Source organism: Apteryx rowi, unplaced genomic scaffold (assembly GCF_003343035.1).
Source record: "Apteryx rowi isolate R43461 unplaced genomic scaffold, aptRow1 scaffold_84, whole genome shotgun sequence".
NCBI lineage: Eukaryota > Metazoa > Chordata > Aves > Apterygiformes > Apterygidae > Apteryx > Apteryx rowi.
In genome coordinates this window covers 939634-961323 of record NW_020451138.1, presented here as the reverse complement: position 1 = coordinate 961323, position 21690 = coordinate 939634, and the positions used below count along the sequence as shown (strand labels likewise).

At 36.0% G+C, this 21690-nt stretch overlaps 1 protein-coding gene across 1 annotated transcript in view; it reads right to left on the bottom strand.

Moving 5' to 3' along the window:
• COL19A1 (collagen type XIX alpha 1 chain) overlaps nt 1-21690 on the bottom strand; it is a 233994-nt gene that overhangs the window by 104670 nt on the left and 107634 nt on the right. Inside the window, exons 17-19 of the mRNA XM_026090007.1 lie at nt 11062-11115; nt 1215-1268; nt 478-513 (exon numbers count right to left, since the gene is read on the bottom strand). Coding sequence (XP_025945792.1) covers nt 478-513; nt 1215-1268; nt 11062-11115 — 144 coding nt within the window. The remainder of the gene's footprint in view (nt 1-477; nt 514-1214; nt 1269-11061; nt 11116-21690) is intronic.

The window sequence follows — 21690 nt, the reverse complement described above, 5'->3', positions numbered from 1 at the left end:
CCTTTAACTTTCTGACAAATTTAAACATTCTGATGCTAGATATATAATACTGTGTCATACACATGATATTGCAATCATAACTAACTATTTAATAAAATAACCAGAAAATAGAATATTTACAATATATTAAAAACATGAATTAGCACTGCAAGCTTTTACAGAGGTATGTTTTCAGTAAAAGTACCAAGTGACTTCTCTCACTTTAGATGGTCTGTTATCTATAAGCAGAACAAAAAAGACTATTCCTGATAGTGTTTGATGGGAAACATAATATTTTAAATATGCTTTTTTTTCCTGCATATTTATATAGTTCCCTTTTCTCTGCTTCCCAATTAAATTTGAAAATGTAGAGGCATTTTAAAGAGAGCAACTTGGCTCTTTTATTTAATAATGAAAGCATTTGCATTGCAAATAAGTAAAAGCTGCCACATTTCTAAGTGTTTTCCTTTCTTTTGTTTTTGTTTTATGGATACTTACACTTATGGCAGTTGGTCCTGGAGGTCCTGCATCTCCCTAGTGAAAAAAAGAGGATAGAGAAATCAGCAGTCTCTTTAGTTATACATTTTTAACCTCTATGCATTTAAGAAGATATGAGCCATAACATAAGTAAAGACAGTATAGTCATCAGCTGCATGCTCTAATTATGAAAATATGTAAGTAATATTTTTTTCAATAATARCATAGATGTGAACTGTTCACCACAGGTTAAACAGAAGAAAAAAGGCAGACCTCTGCAGAAATGAATCACAGTTTAAAAAAGCAATCCTGTAAACACATTTGCTTATGTGAAATTATAAGCTGCAGCTTTCATGCATAAGATGGCCACTGAAGTTAGTGCAACTGCTCACACATGTAAAGACATCTGAATATGTAAATGTTCACAGAATTAGATAATTGAAGTTTGAATCTTGCTGTGAGACCTTCAGGTTCAGTCAGTGGGAACAAATCAGAGTATGCAGAGAGCAATTCAAAACATTTAAGTTATGTTCCTGCTCTGAATTCCTCTGAAAAGGAGATTCTCTCTCTTTCTGTGGTGATAACAGTACTTGCCTTCTGCATTTACAACTATGCTGTATTTATATTCCTCAACCCTTAAATGAGACAAATGTCAGCAGTAGGTGTTCCTTGCATACACGTAGCTAAGGCAATGTGCAAGTACTGAAGATATGTCATGCACACACACGTATGCATGCATCTTTGCAGGCAATAAGTACCTTTTCTCCTTTAGGACCAGCCACACCAGGATTACCAGGATCACCTTTTAGTCCCTGTGCAAAGAAGAAGAATGTATATTTGTTGTTAACGATGAAAAGTGTTGGACAAAATTCTGTACTGCTGTGAATTAGCATATACTAACCAAGTAAGTCTTAAAATATTAGCATAGTATGAGTACTACCATAACTTAACTATTTTTCCATTATTTTGTGAGCAGAGAAACATCTGTCCAAGACCGCATGTGTCTCAACACATAATTAAATCTACAAAGCCAAACATCTAGTCTTTTGTGTGCTATTATGCCAAGGAGCACACAGAAATGGAAAGTTTCTTTGCAGTCCCACTAGGTATGTATCTTGCATGTTCAACCAGAATGAAAAAGGAATGCTAGTCCTACACTTCATTCTCTTAAACACTGTTAAAATAGGGAAATAGGGAGATGGACAGAGAACGTAGTGGATTGTGTACTGCAGTTGCCAGTGCTGAGCTGGTGTATTTCAGCAGGGTGTAGCTCACAGCCACTGCCACCTCCTCCGGCACTCTGATTCACTCCAGTGTTTGAAAAGGGAATTAGACAGAAATAATCAAGGCCTTCACACCTCCCTCCTCAGTTCTGCCTTCAGCTGGAGAAGCAGAAAATGTTGCTTAGTTTTTTACATTAAGAATGCAGCAATTCCACAATACAGCAATTCCACCAACATGTCTCACCACAAGTACTCAAAAAAGAAATACCCTCATCATTACTGAATGATCCCTGCTGTTTTCTCCTTGCTGCAAAATACATGCAAAAGGGAGAGGTTTTGAAACATACCCAGTAAATTCAAGCCATTCTGCAGTAAGGAATGAACGTAGTTCTGATGCTGAAACAATCTACCAGGAATTATTTTTTGTTTAGGCCAAGAGATCTGTCTTATGTATTCCCTCTGATCACTGCTTTAGAGACATGCCAAAGGAGACTATGGACAGAATCTAAGTCAAAGGGAGCTCTACAGGTCAAAACATTTTACTTAGAAACCAACTGATAACCAACGTAGGCAATAGAGCACTAAGTCATAATGAAATACTCCACAAGCAGGCCACCATGGTTACTATTGCAGAGGTTAAGTGGGCTGAAGATAGAGAAGACTGACTGAATTTGAATTAGGGTTTACTAACTGAAGTTCTTCCCAGCCCCTTTTCTGCCCTTGCAAACTGTGTTCCTCAGTTTGCAATAATTGGAAAGATAGAGACAACTGGCACTAAAATGATAAGCAACATCTGTGCCTTGGTGGGTACAGAAACATTAAATCAGTGAGTGTTCTAAATACTGCATATTTGTGCAACTTCACTTCCTGCTAAAATTACATTAATTCACCATCTGGAAGGAACATCATTTAGAACTATATGAGCATTTTAAGTACCCACTTTGGCTTAAATTTGTGGTTGTTGTAAATACCTCTGATTTAGCTTTGATTTGTCCTTTATTAAGCTTGCMAAAAATGTAAGAGTTAAATCAGAAGTAGTTTTGCTGTTTGAACTTAAAAAAATGTAATAGGCAGATGGATCCAAAAAACAAGCCAAAAAATTTCTTTCCTTTTAAAATTTGCATATTTATGACTTAGTTTTAATACTGTCTCCATTTACTAAAATTTACTTTTCACTTCCTTATGAAAGAGTGCATAAAACACTAATACTCCATATACTGAAAAGCAATTTCCAGGATTTTTCAGGTATCTCAAGAGTTTCCATGTTACTCACCATTGTATGGATCTGGTTCAGAATCAAAAATATTAGAGAATCAGCTGTAGAACAATAAGTTTGAGTTTAAGTTCTGTGGCCGTATATTTACAGAAGAGAAAAAACAGAGGAAGACAAAAAAAAMCCCCTGCAACTCGCAGAGGGAGAATAGAAAGGACAAGAGCAGACAAAAGATACCGAACCCAAGCCATGCACTGTCAAACTATGAACTTCATTTTTTCCTAAATGCTATGTTTATAGATTTTGTAGTGTTCCTGCAGTGCACCCTGGTGAGGTATGTAGTTTGACAGTTACTGCAGAGATGATGACCACAGGGGTCAAACTCACATAAAAAGGACAACAGGAAACTACATGTTTGACAACAAACCTTACTGTATTTGAAGCAAGATTTTGTAAAACCCAGAAAGGTTTTTATACAATGCATTTATTTTAAAATACTTGACTTAGCTTTCATTTGCAGTTTATATCCCCAAGAAATAGAGAAGTAGTGGCAGAAAAAAAAAATCCTTAAAAAGTTATCCCACTAGAAGTACATCTTGTTCTACATATTATTTATCTTTTTTAAATGTAATTATATTAATAAGTTCCAGACATAGTGAATGCCTGGAAAAACACATCTGGTACTATATCATCCCTGTTCTTCCCTACAGTCACCCTTCTAAAGCTGCTCAGAGATTTAGTTGCTGCTTGCTGCCTCTGAAATGACATAAGAAATAAGAATTCCTCTGCTAAGTCAAATCTGTAGTCCCTTCTAGTACTAGTACAGTACAGTATCCTGCCTCTGGCAGAGACCAGAGCAGGATGCTTCAAAATCGATGTGGTTATCTCAACAGATATAATTTGGGTGATTTTAGGTGAGGCTTTAAATTATTCATTTAAATGAATCATTTTCAGCAATGTTTTAGGAGAGAAAGAGGTCACTTTTGAAAACAAAACTAACTCCTATTGATCCAAGGAGTCTATTATCAGATTTGCCAGAATTTCAAGAACTGAATAAAAATTCCAGCAGCTCTTATAACAAAGTGTAAATGAATTAGGGAATTCCATCTGGTTCTAATTCTAGCTTTTATGGGGCAACACAATAATACACATTTGTGAGTTCAGGAACTCATTATACCTCTTTATTTAGAGTCTTCAACTGGTACCTTTTCCTCCTCTGTAAAGACTACAGCTTGATCTCTCTATAGGTCAAAATTAACTTACATTGAGGTTCCTCTATGGACTCCATAGAGGATATGCATGCAGTAGGCCAACCCCAACCACTAGCTACATTAGCAAGATAACAACATGGGAAATGGCAAAAATGAGAAACATTATATTTAACAAGACAGCGTTAGTAGCATAACAGAATTGCTGACCAAGGAAGAAATTACTGCAACAAGTATACCACAAATACAAAATATGGGTGTAAAGTCAGCAAAATTGGGGCCAACAGGGTAAAGAGTAAACTAGGGGCAGGCTCTTTGTTTGGAAGGGGATAACGATGGTAGCAGGGAAAAACTTGGGAGGGGAAAAAGGCACTGCAAGGGATAGCAAATCATGTGACTTGGGCTGTTTGAGATACATGCTGAACAGCACTGCACCTTATCGCCACAGTTTGGACCACCACAATAAATCTGCTCTTTTGGCTGTATTGGTGTCTGTCTGTTTGCTGTGATTGGGAGGGACCTAGCATGTTCTCCCTGGTGTAGATGAGGGAATACAGGGACTACCCTTCTTAGCATTGACAAGGGAACATCCGGAGGGTACTCTAACAACATCACCTTGCCTCTTCTTTTCCTCAACAGTAAGATTTTACTCTATCTGCAATATTCAGCCACCTGCCATCAAGAGATTTACCATAACTAAATTAGAGATAAGATCTAAATTCTCCCCTGGCTTATTGTACAACCATGTATTTCTTCTGGTGGAAGCAATTTAAAGGAGAAGTCGTCATATTGGTTGACACTGTATTTTTGACAAATCTTTCACTAGATTTTTCTCCAATATTAGTTTATTGGAGTCTCAGCCAGCCTACCAAACCAACTGCATTAGGAAAAGAAGACAACAGTTAAAAAATGACTGTGTTTTAAAATTCTAAAAAAGGTCTTGATTTCATGAATTGTTCAAATTATGGGATTTATTAATGGTGCCTCACCACCTATTGGCATAAAAGGMAACAGCTTTATTATGTGAATTTTCCCTTTAAAACAGAGACAGTCTCATATGAAGCATACTGTGCTCTGGAGTTCCATGGCAAAGAAAAATAACTTTACTTAGTGATTTGATTAATATGTTCCTTACCAACTTTGAGAACATTTTATTCATTCAAAAGAAGTGCCAGGTATTACTAGAGCCAAATAACTAAACAGTTTTTCAGTTCCTATGGTTTCAGTCATTTGGATAAGATTAGAACAGTCAAAGATTTTGAAAGAAAAGGGATTTGAACAACGTTTTCCCCTAAGCCAAGTAGCCTTAACTACAATTCTTTTGTGACAACCTGATGATTCACAAACCAGTACTACTACTGTCACTAGCAAAAAGCAAAGATGATGAAGAGAACAGAGGGTTCATAGCTTGCTACTTGTATTTGTAATCCATATCTCATATGCCTGTAGTATTTCAGAAACTACACTATGTAGTTATTTAGGCTTCTAGCCTATGGGAATATCATCTAATCTGCCACTTAAATGACAATAACAATTTGAATGAAGTAAGTACCATTTATGAATATTCCCATATAACCTACAGAGGTTATATTAAAAGAGAAACACATATGCTAGTACTTGCACAGCATGTGGAAAGTATCCTGTAATTTAAAGGAATCTGCTTCTGTAAACTAGATTTTTTTGCAAACTTGTCCATTGCTTCTATCTTGACACTGTGATGTTCAGCTGGGTTTAAATGCCACCTTTCCAGCTGAGACCAAGCAGCTTCCAATCACTGTGATAGAAAGTTTGCACTCCAAACAGGGGGATTTGAATGACAGGTCAAGAAGGTTCAAGGAGGACTTCCAGCAGTAGACTGACAATAAGCTACTTTGGGAGCCAACCCAGAAGCCTCAAGAAAGGTAGAGTAAGTTTTCAGGGAAACAAAGAGCTTACAAGGTTTGCACTGTCTAGCAACAGAGAACTTGATTAAAGAGTTTCCATATGGACTGGAGAACCAGGGGGACCAAGGGCTTAAAGAGCCAGGATTCTGTTTAGCAGTTCATTGAAGACAAACTACTGAGATGAAAAGATGGATATCAGCTGCAACACAAACCTCACCAGTAGTGTTAGAAGACAGGGCCTGCAGCCTTTTCTCAGCTGTCATTAGTAACTTACTTATCCACAGCTGGAAAATATCTAAAAAGTCCATTAACCTCTCACCCCGAGACAGGATATTTATCAAAACACCAGACATGAATTGGATCAGAAAGGTCTGAAGAGAGTACCAAAATAAATTAATTGTTACTTTTGCATAAAATTATCAATATGAAAACTCTCTTTCTAGAGCTCAGGAACATTAGGAAAATGGTTAGTGTTACGTTAAATGTTGTCTCCAAGGAAAATATGCCTTTTGTTTCCTAATGCTTTATTTTATGAATTCTGATTTAATATACTCCAGCAGGTTCAAGCATTGAGAAAATGATTGAGTTTTTTCTCAGAGAGCAGCCAATGTTTATACACCATCACAGAAAGTAGGTAAAATAGGTGAAATGTACCAGCAGCTGACAGCAGGTGCTCTTCACAAGGAAAAAATGCTAAGATCAGCTGTACCCCAATCAAAGAATGCAAGCAGCTCCTACAGAAGCCAGGTGTCGCCTACTGCAAATGCGTTTACTTGTGCAATGAATACTACACCGCATATACATGTTGATGAATAATGTTGTAAGACTGACATGATCTTTTGAAAATAGATTTTTCATTCTAAAATGAACTGTTTGGAAAAGAAAAGTGTTGGTATAATCTTCAATTATTTTTATTGCTGCATGCAGAAAGCATTTTCAAACCTACTTGCACATAGGTTTTGACAGAAATTCCCTGCCCTGCATTACAGTAAACTGGTTCAATCTTACCTCAGCTTAAAATCTTCTATAACACATGATATCTAAAGTACTGAAAATAAGGTAAACAATCCAACACATTGTAACCAACTGTGTGGAATCAAATCATGGATCAAATCAACAATCTCTACTGCATAATAAAACTTGGAAATACTCTACTGAGTAATACAGAAGACCTACATTTTATCCACAGAACTGTCTTACAATCTAAATTAAAACAACAGCTTCAAAGCCATCTGTAGAACACTGATATTTATAGGTTGGAATAAGTTTTTTAGAAAAGTATTTTCAAAACTCCAAGTAACATATTATTTTTCAGTTTATATCTCATGTACTTCTAAATATTGCCATTGCTCTTCTCTTGTTAATGTCATTCAAAAATTTCAAATTGCTCCACTGTTAGGATTTTCTGGTGTCTGAGCAATGCCTACTATTTCCTTATACTTGCGCTCCTAACAGAATCCTCAAACTCTAGGTATAATTAAGGATCAATAACCAATTGCATACTTTCAAGCTATGGGCTTCCTCTCTTCCCATCAAAATAGTTCTTTACAATGCTAATACGAAGAGATTTCAAGATTAGAGAGTCACAGACCATGAGGGTGTGAAGATAAACTATTGTTTCATCAAGACACTTGATCCTTTTGAAAATGCTCATATTTCTCTTCATCTTGTCTCACAAGCATAAGAATAAAAAGTATATATTTTAAAAGTGCATAAAAGTGTATATTTTACCTTCTTTCCATTGAAAAACTGCTTTTTATTTGATAGCTCACTGAACTTCACAGGTCTGTCCTGTGACATGAGGTATATAAAGAAAACGGTATTTTATATAACAAAGTTTTTAAAAAGTCACTTAGGGCATCATGTTTCCCAGTAGAAGAAGAAAACATATTCAATTAGTCAATCAGCTGGCTTAACTGCATAGATATTATGCACTAGATTTTCATTTCAGATTTTTCTTAGGGATTTTTTTTTTACAATTTACAAAAAAGACTCTATTCATCTGCTAGCTATGTATGACCAAAGCTGACAGATACAATAAAACTTTCTGTTTTCACTTACTTATGCCACAGGATTTTATTTATGTCAGCAAAAATTTAATTGGTAGTATCCCGCTTTCCTACCAACACCACAGACCAAAAAAAATGACCTGATGACAAAAGGAATCTAGGAATTTCAATGATTAAGAATTTATTTCAATTCCAACTCAACTGACTATAGCATGCATATCACACAGATCTTATTCCACAAATAGTTTCATGAATATTTGCATTGCAAATGTGTCCTTATTTCATATGGAATATGAGCGTGATGGAGAAGTAATCATATGCATCGGGGTTTCTTTCAGACAGTGTGTCCAGGAAGAACCACATGTTATAGTGATAAAAATTATAGCGTTATTAATGTCAGGAGGCTATAAAAATCTCAAGGGAAAAAAACTCAGAGATACTACTCCAGCAAACTGACGGTTTATATTATATAGGTAAACAGCTGCTTACAGAGGTAATGCGAACACATACCACAGGTAATTTATACTGGTAATTTAAGTTATTTATAGCTACTCCTTAAGAAGCCAAAAACAATGGCAACAGCATTACTGGTATTTATATTAAGTATTTGCGCTGTCAGATGGATTTTGAGTAATGTCCCAGGCTGGGATACAGCATGTACATCTTGGCTCGGATTCATGCAGTGATAAACTGGGAGATGCGCACAGCAGTTAAATATATTCACAGTTCCTGCATCCAAACCTTGCTCTGAATGAGATCAACTGAACCAGATAGCACAATCAGTTAGGGATGAAGGAAGTAAACCTTTTGAGTAACCCTTCATTAATACATAAAGACAGTCTCCCAGTTAGATTTGGCTTCCCATCTTGTCATTCTACTTCATCCTTGCATGAACTTTCTGTACAGCTGGGGAAAAAAAAGTAACAACAATCAAAACAATTTTTTTTCTGTAACGCTTTCTTTCCTGATTTTGATTTAAATAGATTTAAAAACATTTCTACCATTTGTGCAAGACAAAATGTTCAGTCTTAATCTTCAAGTCCTTCAGTTGGGAGTATGGAAATCCAGAAACCCTCACTCTCCCAGGCAGTGAGACAACAGCTGCCAACAGCCGATATCACTGACTTTATGTGTTTTCAGGCTTTCTTTATACAACACTGCTGATTACACCAGTGTAAGCAGATTAACTTCATTATTTCAGAAATATCAGACGTTACATTTCTGTATGTGGAAAGAGACACTGGTTGGGAGACACTGATAGCAACCAAGAGTCAATGATACACAATCCTTTGAATTTAAACCTAATAACTGGCATCTCCATGCTATCTCATGATAACTGAATTCAAAGCATTTTATTTAAGTGCTATTAAAAAGGAATTACGTGTGGGTTCAAATAATATAATGTGTTATATTGTCTGTGTAATATTACTTTAAAAATGTTTTTAAAACAGTTCTCATGATGATAATCTGCCCTATTTTGACACATTACAAGAGCTGGCTAAATATTTCAAAATATAAAGGTTTGATATTTTACACTTTCACAGTGCCACAATGTCAAATATGTTTTAGAGTTCACCAGATACTTGGTATTCCTTACTCATCCTAAAAGGTTTATGGAACAAGATCCCATGTAGTAAAGGAGATCGTGTAAGACCAACAGAGAAATGTCCCCAGAGCTATGGAAAGAAAAACAGATGTGTTTTTCCATGCTGTCAGCATATATGTATGCACGACAGAAGTATACAGTTCACCTTTACAGACAGGCAGGCTACAAGAGAATACCTCTTTGAATACCTAAACATAGTTTCAACTCAGTACATAGGATACATTTTCTTATGTAGGACATCCACTGTTACCCCAAAATAGCCTGATTTATCTAGTATTAAATTATAATAACCTAGAATAGGAAAAAAAAACCTTACAGCTACAGTGTGCATAAAAAGCCAGATGACATCAAAAGTGTCATAAATAGGCAGTTTGTTTTAAAAACTGTAAACTATATCTATAACTCAATGCAAATAGCTGCATACATGCCTGCATTTTTAATAAGCACAGCTAGTCTGTCACAGCACACTGGTGTCAAAAGATGAACCTTTCACTCTTTTGGTAAGGTTGCTGAATAAGCTTTGCTGAACGCTTTTTCCAAATCCCTTATCTGGTCATTCGCTAGAATTCCAGTCAAAATGTCATTTGTTCCCCCCAAAATTTAGATAGTCAAGTTCAGATCCCTCTGTGAGATGCTCTCTGCCTTTGTTGGCAATATTTTGCAATTGGAGAGCCAACTAAACCCAGATTGACCTCCACCCAGGTCAAGCAGGAGACTGGAGGGAAATAAAGAAAAATGGTGGCTTGATTTTCTTTTTTTAAATCTTTCTGTTCAAACCATGCTGGTTCACCATTTTAGTACTGCATTGATAAAACTGTGATTTTCTACCCTCTCATCCTACTTCTGCCATTTAAAAAAATGTATCAGGCAGAAGTAAGGATTATTACTGGGCATGCCTACAGTGTTAGCTCAGGTTCAAGCTTGAATGTGAATCCAAAGACCAAGATTATACAGGTTTTTTATACTTAGGTTCATGCTCTAGCTCAAATATGGACCAGATCAATTCACTAAACTGGCAGTGAAATCAGGCAGAAGAGAGAAGTGAAACTTTAACTAAAACTGCATGAGCCACATGGCGCAGTGAATGACCCAGCAGTGGGTAACTGTGTATTTTTCTTTTTCAGAAATCAAGGCTCCAGGCCTAGCTTTCCTCTGCCTTTAAAAATCCCTCTTTTCCAGCAGATTATCCATATAGGAATCATTCTCATCCACTGTGTACTGCTTTAATCCCCAAACTTCTTTCAGTTTATCTCATGAACCCTCAACAGAAATATTCTCACCTACAACTCTCCTATCCAGCTTTAAGGCCTAAGAACCCATATCTCTCATGAACGCATTGCTTTTTCTTGTAGGACTACACATTTCCTAAATCCACCACTCCCCTTCCATAAATTCCTAACTGCATTGCTTCGCCATCCCCCCAAAAGTCTATAACTTGACTATTTTATTATCTTTCAATTTACCTCTCTTCCAGGAATGCCTTCTGGTCCTGGTTCTCCTTTATCTCCTTTTTCACCCTAAAAAATGAATATTTGTTTTAACATATACACAAAATAAATAATTTTTTAAACAGGGAAAATATTTTATAAATAAAAATAAAATTAAAAATAAAATATATTTTAACAGGAAAAAGATACTTGTCTGTTCTACATGCCATGCTACATATACGTCATTGACTGCACAAGCAAAATTATTTCTTACATTCCAAGAGAAAACAAATGACCCCGAAAAATGTCTAGCATTCTGAGAGCTAATGCTCTTTGTACTTACAGAACCACTGAACATCCATAAAAGACTCACCACAGAAAAATATTCTAGATTTTCACAGTGTTCTGAGAATAATATGTATAAACAGAAATTTACACTACGGAACAGGTTTTTTTTTGAAAATCTTAAAATTGACATGAACTGAATTGTTTTCATTCTGATACTGTTTTTAATAAACAATTCATGTTTAGGTAACAGAACTGTCCTCAAAATTACTATTTGTCTTTGATTCATACTGCTATATGGCTACATACTATATGGCTACTTGGCTGCATTTGAAAAAACAAAACAATTTTTGTTTTGAAAATTATTTCAGACAAGTATAAATATGAGTGATATGCATCTAAGTTAGTTATGAATCAAAAAGAAAAAATGGTAGGAAGGATTCTGCAGAATCAATAATACAGACTAGTTTCTAAGTTTCCTCATGAATCACTTACAACAAAACACAATATTCTCTGTAAGCCACAAGAAAGGATTCATTTCTGTATTATCCCTACCTAACTATGCTACTAGTTAATACAGATTTCATCAGAAGTGAGCAAAATACATCTGCTTAAGAAGCATAATTAAAAGGAGAATGTATTCCAGAACCAACAAGTCTAAACAGCTCTGTAATTGCATCTATGTCACTAGGTTGAGCTTTGCCAAATTATAAAAATAACATAATTCTGACAAAAGCATGGAGACTGACTTTGCTAGACACCAAGCTCTTCATATCAACCAAAGGCAGGGAACAGCTCTGCACTGAATTTCAGTTATCTCCACAGGACTACACTTGTCTGAGCAGAACCTATTCATTATGGCAGCATAATCTTCATAATTCTGTTAGTTAAACGGTACAGAACTGAGATCATGCCGCTAACTCCATTTGAGACACAACCATGATTCAAAGCTATTCCTCCAGTGGCAATGACAGAGGGCATTTCATCTAACAATCGGTTTTGCAAAATGAGCTTGTATGAGCTTTCTCAAGCAACTGAAGCCTACTAGCAAGTTAGCAAGCACAAACTGTGAAATTAATAATCCTGTGCAGAAGATGTCTTTGGTAGTTATTTTTTAATTTTAATACATCTTGTTGATAACAAAACTAATGCTATGCATTAGCCAGAATGATCCTGTTAAGGTTTTTCTCAAGTATTGCCTTTTCTGCTTGTCAAACACAATTTTAAAACCAAAAAGCTATGAATTTATTGCAAAAAGTTCAAATGACATCAGATATTTATAGGATAGGTTATAGCGTAGCATCTCTAACAATGTTTATTTTAGTATGTTTCCTCTACCAAGTTCTGTTTGTTCTATGTATTATAGCATTTTTTGAGAAAGTAACAGTCTTTCATTGTCAGTTTGAAAATTAATAGTTAAAATCCCAAACTGATTACTCTTTTTTAAATAGTTCAATTAAAACTTTTAGAAGAAATTTCAAAAAAAGACATTTTAGTTTTCATCACTGTGAAACACTGGACATTTAATACTGCTTTCATGATCTTTCAAGTGGTATAAGTCACATTGCTACAGCCTTACAGTATCTACAAAGGTACAGTCATATATTTGCCATAATATCTCCTTATTTGAATATATTTCTAGGAAATTTAAAAATCATTCTGAAATATGGAACTGTTTCTCTTTTGTTTTTATCTGCTTATGAACTTTAACAGAAAAAGGTATCAATATTTACAGTTTTGCTTCAGAACTAGTAGTATTCTATAAATTCCTTCTTGCCTATGTGGAAACCTATGGTAAGAGAATCTTGTCATGATTTGTTATCTAAAATCTACTTTTACATAAACAACATGCCTTTACAGAGGGCCTAAATCAAATGAAGACCCACCCTCACTTCTGCTTATCATTTGCCCTGGTGTTAGGATAGCAGCACATGTATTGGAAATCAGGCCTTTTTCTTCTTCTTCTTCTACAGCAGACAGACATTACCTTTAAAGTGCTGGCAAGCAGTTCTAGACATATACAAGTGTAGGAGCTAAATGCAGGAAAAAAAAGAAAAACTCCGTTCCTTATGATGTACAAGATCCTCAGATTTAAAATGTTTGTCAGTTTATTAGACAAAATGATAAAAACCCACCCACTCACTTTTTTGAGCATCCGAGGAACGATGGGCATTCTGCCATATCATATGATTTTACTACGAACTTACTCAGATTTTTTAATGGAGTAAATTATTTGTTTTTGCCAAGCCTGTTGTGTGGAATGTCTATATCTTCTGTGAAGCAAGAATTCAAGTAAAACACAGTTCCAGTTCTTATAATTTATTCTTATCTAAACTGAGCCAAGTCACGCTCATTTCTGCCTTTATGGGAGCACACTGTACTACCAAATTAACAGCTTCAAATGTAGCCAGTTTGTAGAAATGCTGAAACCACTCTGCAGTGTAGACTAGGCTGTTAATAATCAGCATTGTGGGTTACCTCAAAAAAGGTGTTAAAGCCATTTTATGTCCAATGTTTCTGCCTGCTTATACTATATTTAGATGAGAAAATTAAAGACAATTTGGGAGGTAACTGCAAAAACAGGATGACAAAAGTCTGGAAGAACTCTGTCTTGTTTATTAGTTAATTAAAACTAATCCAATATAACACTGAGTTATTTGTATTTCCTTGGCTGCATTCTGCTTTCAACAACACCAATGGGAAAAACTGGCAGGGTTGCTTCAGTGTAAGTGCTGGGAGGGATTCAGTCTTCTGTGTGTAATATTGGATACAGTGAAGTCAGTGGTAACGCTTTAATTAGAGCCAGAGGTTCACTCATGGTTTCTTCAAGACTAGAGTGCCAGTCCTTAACTCACTTGTCAACTTTAAGCCTGCCTAATCTTCTCTGTGGATTACTTGTTCCTTATTAAAAAAACAATGTATTGGGAAATAAAATACATTCATACCTAAAAATTTCAAAGGTAATGTTTCTTTTGCAGTACTGCCCTGTTAATAATAATAATCTCAGATTCCTGATTTCCTTTGTTAAACTACCACTGTTCACAATAGTTGACATATTCGCTAAACTACGCAGGCTATATAATAACACTGAATATCATACCTTGCAGTTCACACCTTACATACCTTCATACCTTACAATTTTTAACTTTTGAAACTCTGTGATTTTACTCTACATGCATTTAAGCTAGTTAAGGCTAGTTTTGTTTTTAAATAAACTTCTGTGTTTTGCTACAGGTCTATTTCAGCAGAGTGCTCTATGAGAATTTTCTTTTCGTGTGACCATTTCTCCACATCTTCTTATAAATTGAATTTAGCTAACAGTAATGTTTACTATTTTTTCCTACGTAATTTATTAATATAGCACATTAGAACCTTCTATCCAAAATAGCCCTTCTGGCTCTTTCTAGTTTTACTGACAGATTTCTGGACAGCTGGGGTTATGAAAGGCTCCATCTCAATAACATTCTTGTTGATTGACCCTTAATCTTTTTGCAGAAAGGGGGATAGCAGACATCAGGGGAGCAGCAATACTCAGAGTGAAGAACCTCAGGGCAGCTGAAACACTACCCATTTAAAAGGACTAGTAATCAAGGTGGACTAATGATCCTGCCTTAGTTCAGACAGGGAGGAGCTATGCAAGGAAACAAAAGAAGGACACAAGAAGCTTATTTCCAAACAGGTTATATCCCTGTACCACACAAGACCATTATCTAAGCAGGGTCAGAAGGAGACAGYGTAAAACTTTGCAAAAATAGACCTCTATTTCTAGCAAACCAAAATTAATAACGATAACCTGGAAGGATGGCACTGTGAGTCCTGTGCCTTTCCAAGTCCACCTATTTAGGATACTCAGACACAACAAGAAGGCAGATAATACTGTGCTCATCTTTTCAGGAAATCCAAGAGAGATCCATTGTGTAATTCAGTTATGGTAAAATGCATTCATCTGAAAGTAGAAACCAGAGTCAAACAGACTGTGCACTGATTTACAAATTAATCCAGTTTTAAGGATTCACAAAAGACCTCACCAATACTTTCTGAGCTATCTGCTATCACAGATACGCCAACCCTCAAAAGGCCCATGTTTCATATACATCTCCCTGGTTTTTGAAAACCTTGTGCTGCATGAACGGAGAAAGTGAAAAGGCAAACACTGATGGCAGAAAAAATGGCTGATGTAGACAGAGGAAAATTAACTAATCAAAGCTAATCCTGAAGCAGTATCATAGGCCATGGAAATATTCCTACTAGCTCCTGTTTGTACAACCAAATCAATCCCAAGGAGCTCCCCAGGGTGGTACAAAGTTTACTCAATCCTCAGCTTATAGCAAGACAAAACACCATGTGCAGTGAATAACTCTCCTCTTATGCATGAAAAGATCAATGAGTTCACAAAGCTTTATAAGCATCAGCAATTCACAGATCTCATTAGATTTAATTATCAATTCCTAAAGCTGCGACCAAAAAAACGCATGATTCCAAACTATGCCATCACTGTCTTGTGAAAGAGCCACAAGCAACAGGTGTCATGCCTGACCAAACCAAGTAACATGTCAGGAAAAACACCTTTCTTTCTTGCCTGACCTATATAGATTGAGCAACACTGAAGAAGTTCATATTGGCCAAATACTGCCTAGTGCCACACACTGCATTTCTAAGCACGCTCATGGAGAAGCAACTATCACTTCAATTGAGTCCAAAACCTTAAACACAGAATAATCTGAAGCCAGGCCAATACATGGACCCAAAACTGCACTGATGAACTGTCTCCTCCTGTAAACCGACAAGAGGCAGTCATCTATTTTTATTCTTTGTAGAATAACCTCAGAATGCAAAATGATCTTGATCAATCACAGCAGTGATTAAAAAACATCAAGTTAAATAAACGTTACAATATAGTGCTCTTGGAATGGAGAAATCAAATGCACAAATAACAAATAAAGAATAACTGATTATGTAACAGCACTGCAGAAAAGGACCTGCAGATTATTGTAGAACACATAGTGAACACAAATCCATAACACAAAGCTATTTTAAATATGCCAAATTCCATTCTAGGATGATCCAAGTGCAAACTGAAAAAAACAATTCTTTGGGTTTACTTGTCAGTGATGAGAATGGTGAAGAGCAGTCTCTGGTTCAGGGCATCGTATTTTACATGGAACACAGACAACTTTTAGGTACATGCTCTTCTCTGAACCAGAATGAGAGACAGGTTAAAAAACAAGTTAGGAGGAAAGACTGAACACTGGATGTGCTGATGGCTTTCAAATATTTAAGAGATTGCTATAAATGGGACAATAGGTGTTCCATAGTAATAATACAAACAATGAGTTTAATTTGTAGCAAAAAAGATCTAGGTTTTAGAGGGGGAAAATTGTAGCCAGAAAGGCACAGAAATCCTCTAACTAGCTATATAAGAAGATGGTGAACTTTTATTCATAAAAATAAGAAAAATAAATACAAAGTAAAGCATGAACTATCCAAAATCAGAGTTTCAATCTCATAAATAAGATGTGTTTTTAAAAGTCCCCTGAATATATTAATGCTATCTTCAGAGAAAGTACAATCAGATAACTTCTATTTATAGGGTAAAGTCACTATGTGCTTTTCATGGTGATCTACTTTAAAATGCTACTTGATATTTACTTACACAGGCTTTAGTGGTTCTGAAGAGCTTTCTGAAATACTCAAGGCTTCCCAAAAAATTCAATGTGTTGTTTATGTCAATAGCTTTCAAAAACAGAAAGAAATCATATAACTTACAATAAAGATCCTACAAAAAAAGAAAAAGGAATAGTAATTGATGCTCTATTTTTAACTCACTCCATTTGGCTGAGTTGTACAATACATTTTATATATGGAATATCACTGAAGTTCAACTATTGGTACCAACATCCATTGTACCATACCTTCCTTCACAAAGCCAAAAGCAAAAGGCTTTCCAAGCTATAAAGGCTTGTGAATTCAAGACAAATAATATGTGCAAGTTTCTATGATGAGGCTATACAGAGAACATTCATGGTCCAGTTTTCCTCTCCTTCTGTACTCTCTCAGACTAATCTCATCTGCAAACACAAAATCAGCAATCATTTTTGAGTCATGATTTACATTTTTACTCCAGACTTGCCTCCTGTCCAAAATAAATCTCGACTTAACTTGCCAACATCTTCCTGTTGATTTCTAATCAATCAAATTAGAGTTTTAAATGTTTCTTTCAAGATTTTTTTCTTGACAAAAAGTCCTCTTTTGCTACTGGAAAAACATTGCTTCTATTAATCACCAAGCACTCGGAATCATCTCAAAGCGGACCTCTCTCTCAGACTGAAACAACATCTAATTCTTACAGATTGGCCTCATCTGTAACCTATTGGTATGGCCTTTTCCAAATATCTTCAGAGCTAAAACTTTCATCCAGACTTGATAATACTCTTCTCTCCGCTCTTAACAAATGCCACCTTATCCTGCTCTCACCCACTCATTCCGAATGGCACTGCTAAAACTGCATTTGTCATGTATCTTTTCCTTTGCTGCTTCTCATGCACACATATTTAAATATTGGGAAACCTAAGTTCTAAGCTCAGGGAAAAAGTGCACAACTTGGCACTTCAAAACTTCCACTAAGTTGTATCATTATCCTCATTCAACTCCTCCCCTAAAATTCTTATTTGGTGTAATGAGCGCTGAATCTAGACAATAAGTGAAGCATTATCTTTCACACTGTTTATTCTTCTATTAAGCAGTCAAGTCTGCTTGGTCTGTAGGTATCCATTTTCTCTCTTAAAACTCGTATCTTAAATACAATATCTTTGGGATGAGATAATTGGTCTGCTCTGTCTTTGCACTGTGCCTATCACAATGGAATCTTAATACATGTTTTGGACCTTCACAAGTATTTGAGTTTTCACAGAATTTTGCTCTTATATCACCTTCAAAGAAAACTAATAGCTGAATTTGGCTCCAAGTTTCCAGCACCAAATTCTACAATAATTTTGCATTTTAGTATCTTGTGTTTCTGTCAATAAATTAAATACTAAAAAGAAAAGGTTGTGTGATTTAATGAGTGCAGTATTTTTCCAATACTTAAGTAAATACTACAAATGTATTTGACTTTCAGCTGCAATTGTTCAAAGTTCTATCTGCCTTTCAGTGGGGAGGTTTCTGTTTATACTGGCTTAGCGTTAGTGTTGAATGAAGATTTTTCCGTAAGAGGAATAAACCAGTCTTTTTTCAAGGCTGGTCTCCTAAGGCAACCTAAATTGTTCTTGTCAGCAGTTGACAAATAGTATTGCTTTCACAGAATGTAGTATTTTTTAGACACCAATACTTTCACAGTTTTGGCAGGCTATTGCTATTGTTATTTAGACTCTAAAAGATGTTCTGCAGATGGTTAAAGCAATGTCAAATGTTTGCACAAGCTGATGGACTGCTATGCCTTTTCTGCAAAGGCTGTAACACTCTGGCTCTTTTTCTACCGCACACTGACAGAAATAAAGGCATTTTCCATAACTGTTACTACTAACTGTGGTCATCAGGCTTACTTATATAGAAGTATCTGTTATCTCCATTTTCTTAAACTAAGTAATTCATTTATTAGGGTCATAGAAATATATACTTCAGACCAGGGGCTTCTTAGGGTTTCAGTAAAGCTCTCATGGGTTCTGTTACAACCTAAAGGTGTGATGTACTTAGTCTTCTGATGGATATTTATCTGAGGAGGAGGCTTGATGTGTGTTTAGAGTATGTACATCTTGCTCAGACTTTGCAAAGGTCAGTTCAAAACACAGCTAGAAAAGCAGGTGGTGGCTGCCTTTTGCAAAAAAAACTTAGTAATTACAGCTTTAACACAAGTGGAAGTTTTCTCCCTTTTTGAGTGGGTCTGAATCCACGCTTTCCACTTCTGTGGCAACTGTCCATACAACCAGCTTATAGGATACTGTGTGCGAAAAAACGGACATTTTTCTGGTTTAGCTGGGCCACAGTGCAGTGAAGTGTGAAAATGAATGGGGCTAGAATAAACAGGACAGAGAATCTTCTGTAGCCTACTGAAGAGGAGGGGGCATCTGCAGAAACGGCATCCTGCCAAATTTGAGCCGTACCTGTCAGCCAGCTATTGACAACAGAAGAAAGTTTCATTTAACACAGGCCTTCAATAAAGGCATAAGTCACCTACAGATCAGGGCAAAACTCTAACTGTTCTCTAACTGTGCACAACATATACTGGTCATCTGACTCCAGGAAGACCAACTATACCCTCCCTGGAGGCAGCAGAGACATCTCAAATCTGCACTTATTGTCACAGAATCTCTGAACGTCTCTTGTAAAGTAGCTGCTCTTTTAAGCTAGCTTCTGCAGTTTCTCAAACTAAATTTTAAATAGACACAAAAAGATGTTCAATGAACGTGCTGTAGAAAGTAGTTGCATAAAACTGCTGATTGGGTTAATTACATTAGGCACATACTTCTATACCATTTACCATTCTTTAACTTTTGTGCAGATCTTTGATAACAGCCTTAATATGATTGACTTGTGTGCTTGCTAGATCAGGTCTTCTTCAAGATAAGTACTGTCTGGTTATGTCTATATTAGCAAGCCTGTACAGCCATTAGCAATTGGAGCACCATAGTTTTGTTCCTGGAAGGCATCTTTCAGTTTAGCTTCATCCAGAAGGACTCACGTTGTTTTTCTTCAGCCCTAAAGGTCATCTATATAGACCATAGTACCTTCTGGTCCATAAAAATGTTATCTGTTATTCTGAAATACCTTAGCTGAAGAAAAGTGAAACAGCAGTCTGGGGAAACAGAACCTGCTGAGATATGACCCAGTAAACAGAGGGTTTTTTTCAGCTGAAACAGTACCCTGATTTATTTAGTTTATTATGCATCACAGAAACAGTTGCAATGGCACTGCACAGGGACACTAGGGACAGGAAGGAGCAGCTGGAAGGGAGGAGAGGGGGGGATGAGGACTGTTTTTCTCATTCACAGTATTTCCTTAATGCACATCAACTACAGCTGAAGCAGGTAAAAATGCTTCGGAGATTTAAACGTGCATAAACCTCTATGCCACTTATCAATAGTAATACCCACGATGGCCCTCACAGATTGTGGAAACCTTTTTTTTTTTTTCAAACTGAATTTTACTTTTGGCCTATTTATGAACAAAAGTTCTATCAACTCCTCTTCTATAGTGATCAATGTAAGTAGCCATTTTGTTGTTTCTTCCTTCATCTTTCTTCATGAATTCTGTGCATTAACCTAATTGCTAACAATGCTTTAATCAGATATTCACTCACCCAAAATTGAAAGTCTGATTTAGACCTAGGGAGCCCACTGACTTAAATGCAGGTATTTCATCTGCAAATTTTCTTCTTAGCATTCATACCTATTGTAGGAATATCACACAAAAGAATTAAAAAATAGGTGTCACAATATTAGGCTAAACTTTAAAAAATACAAGGGTGCATAAACACATAAACAGTTTATGCTAAATTATGCTTTCTAATATTGCAGCATCAATATTGTATTTTATTAGATTACTAGATCTTCTTTTTAGATACCTGTCAGTATTCCCCTTTTTTGTAAAGAATAATCCTCTGCCACAGTGCATACAGCAACATCTCACTGATAGTAGCAGTTGCAGCATCCGGGTGGCTTCCTTGCAGTGGAACCCTGCCAGCTCAGTCTTACAGCATATCTTTGCTCAGCAATTCCCAAAAACTGTCTCCAGCTTGAAAGAAAGGAGACTCGCATATCAGTAGCTTTATTCAGTTTGCTCTGTTAAAGTAATACACTGCACCTGCCAGTGAGTATTCAATTGTGTTTAATCCCTATTGCTGTAATGCCTTCTTCCTTCAGACCCTCCTTTCTGTCTTAAAGTTCTTGGTAAAGAAAGCATTTCCTTTAATAACTGTATTGTCATTAAATCAAAAGGTTAAGTTAGAAATTAGGTAATTTAGAAAACTACTACTTGGTATGTTATTAAATATTTTCATGATCGTATTACATTTCCTAAAAGGGGATGATTATATGACTTATTCTAATACACACATAAATATGTCTGTAAATGTATGAGCATATTAGTATAAATGCACACTTTCAATCGGAAATCAAGCAAATTCACTCACTCAGTGTTAAACCATTTAGCAGATCTGGGATCCAGAAGAAATTTCCCACCTAGCTTAAGCTGTCAGAGAATACTGAAAATTACAGCCATATGAAACTACTTCAATTTTCAGTCCTGGCTAACTGTAAGATGACATTACCTGAAGTTACCCATCTTATGGTACACCATACCTAAAAGCTTCTCACAACACTTCCAGTAAAAAACAACTCTTACTCCAAAATATGCAAAAGTATTAGTGAAATGTAAACAGCTTTT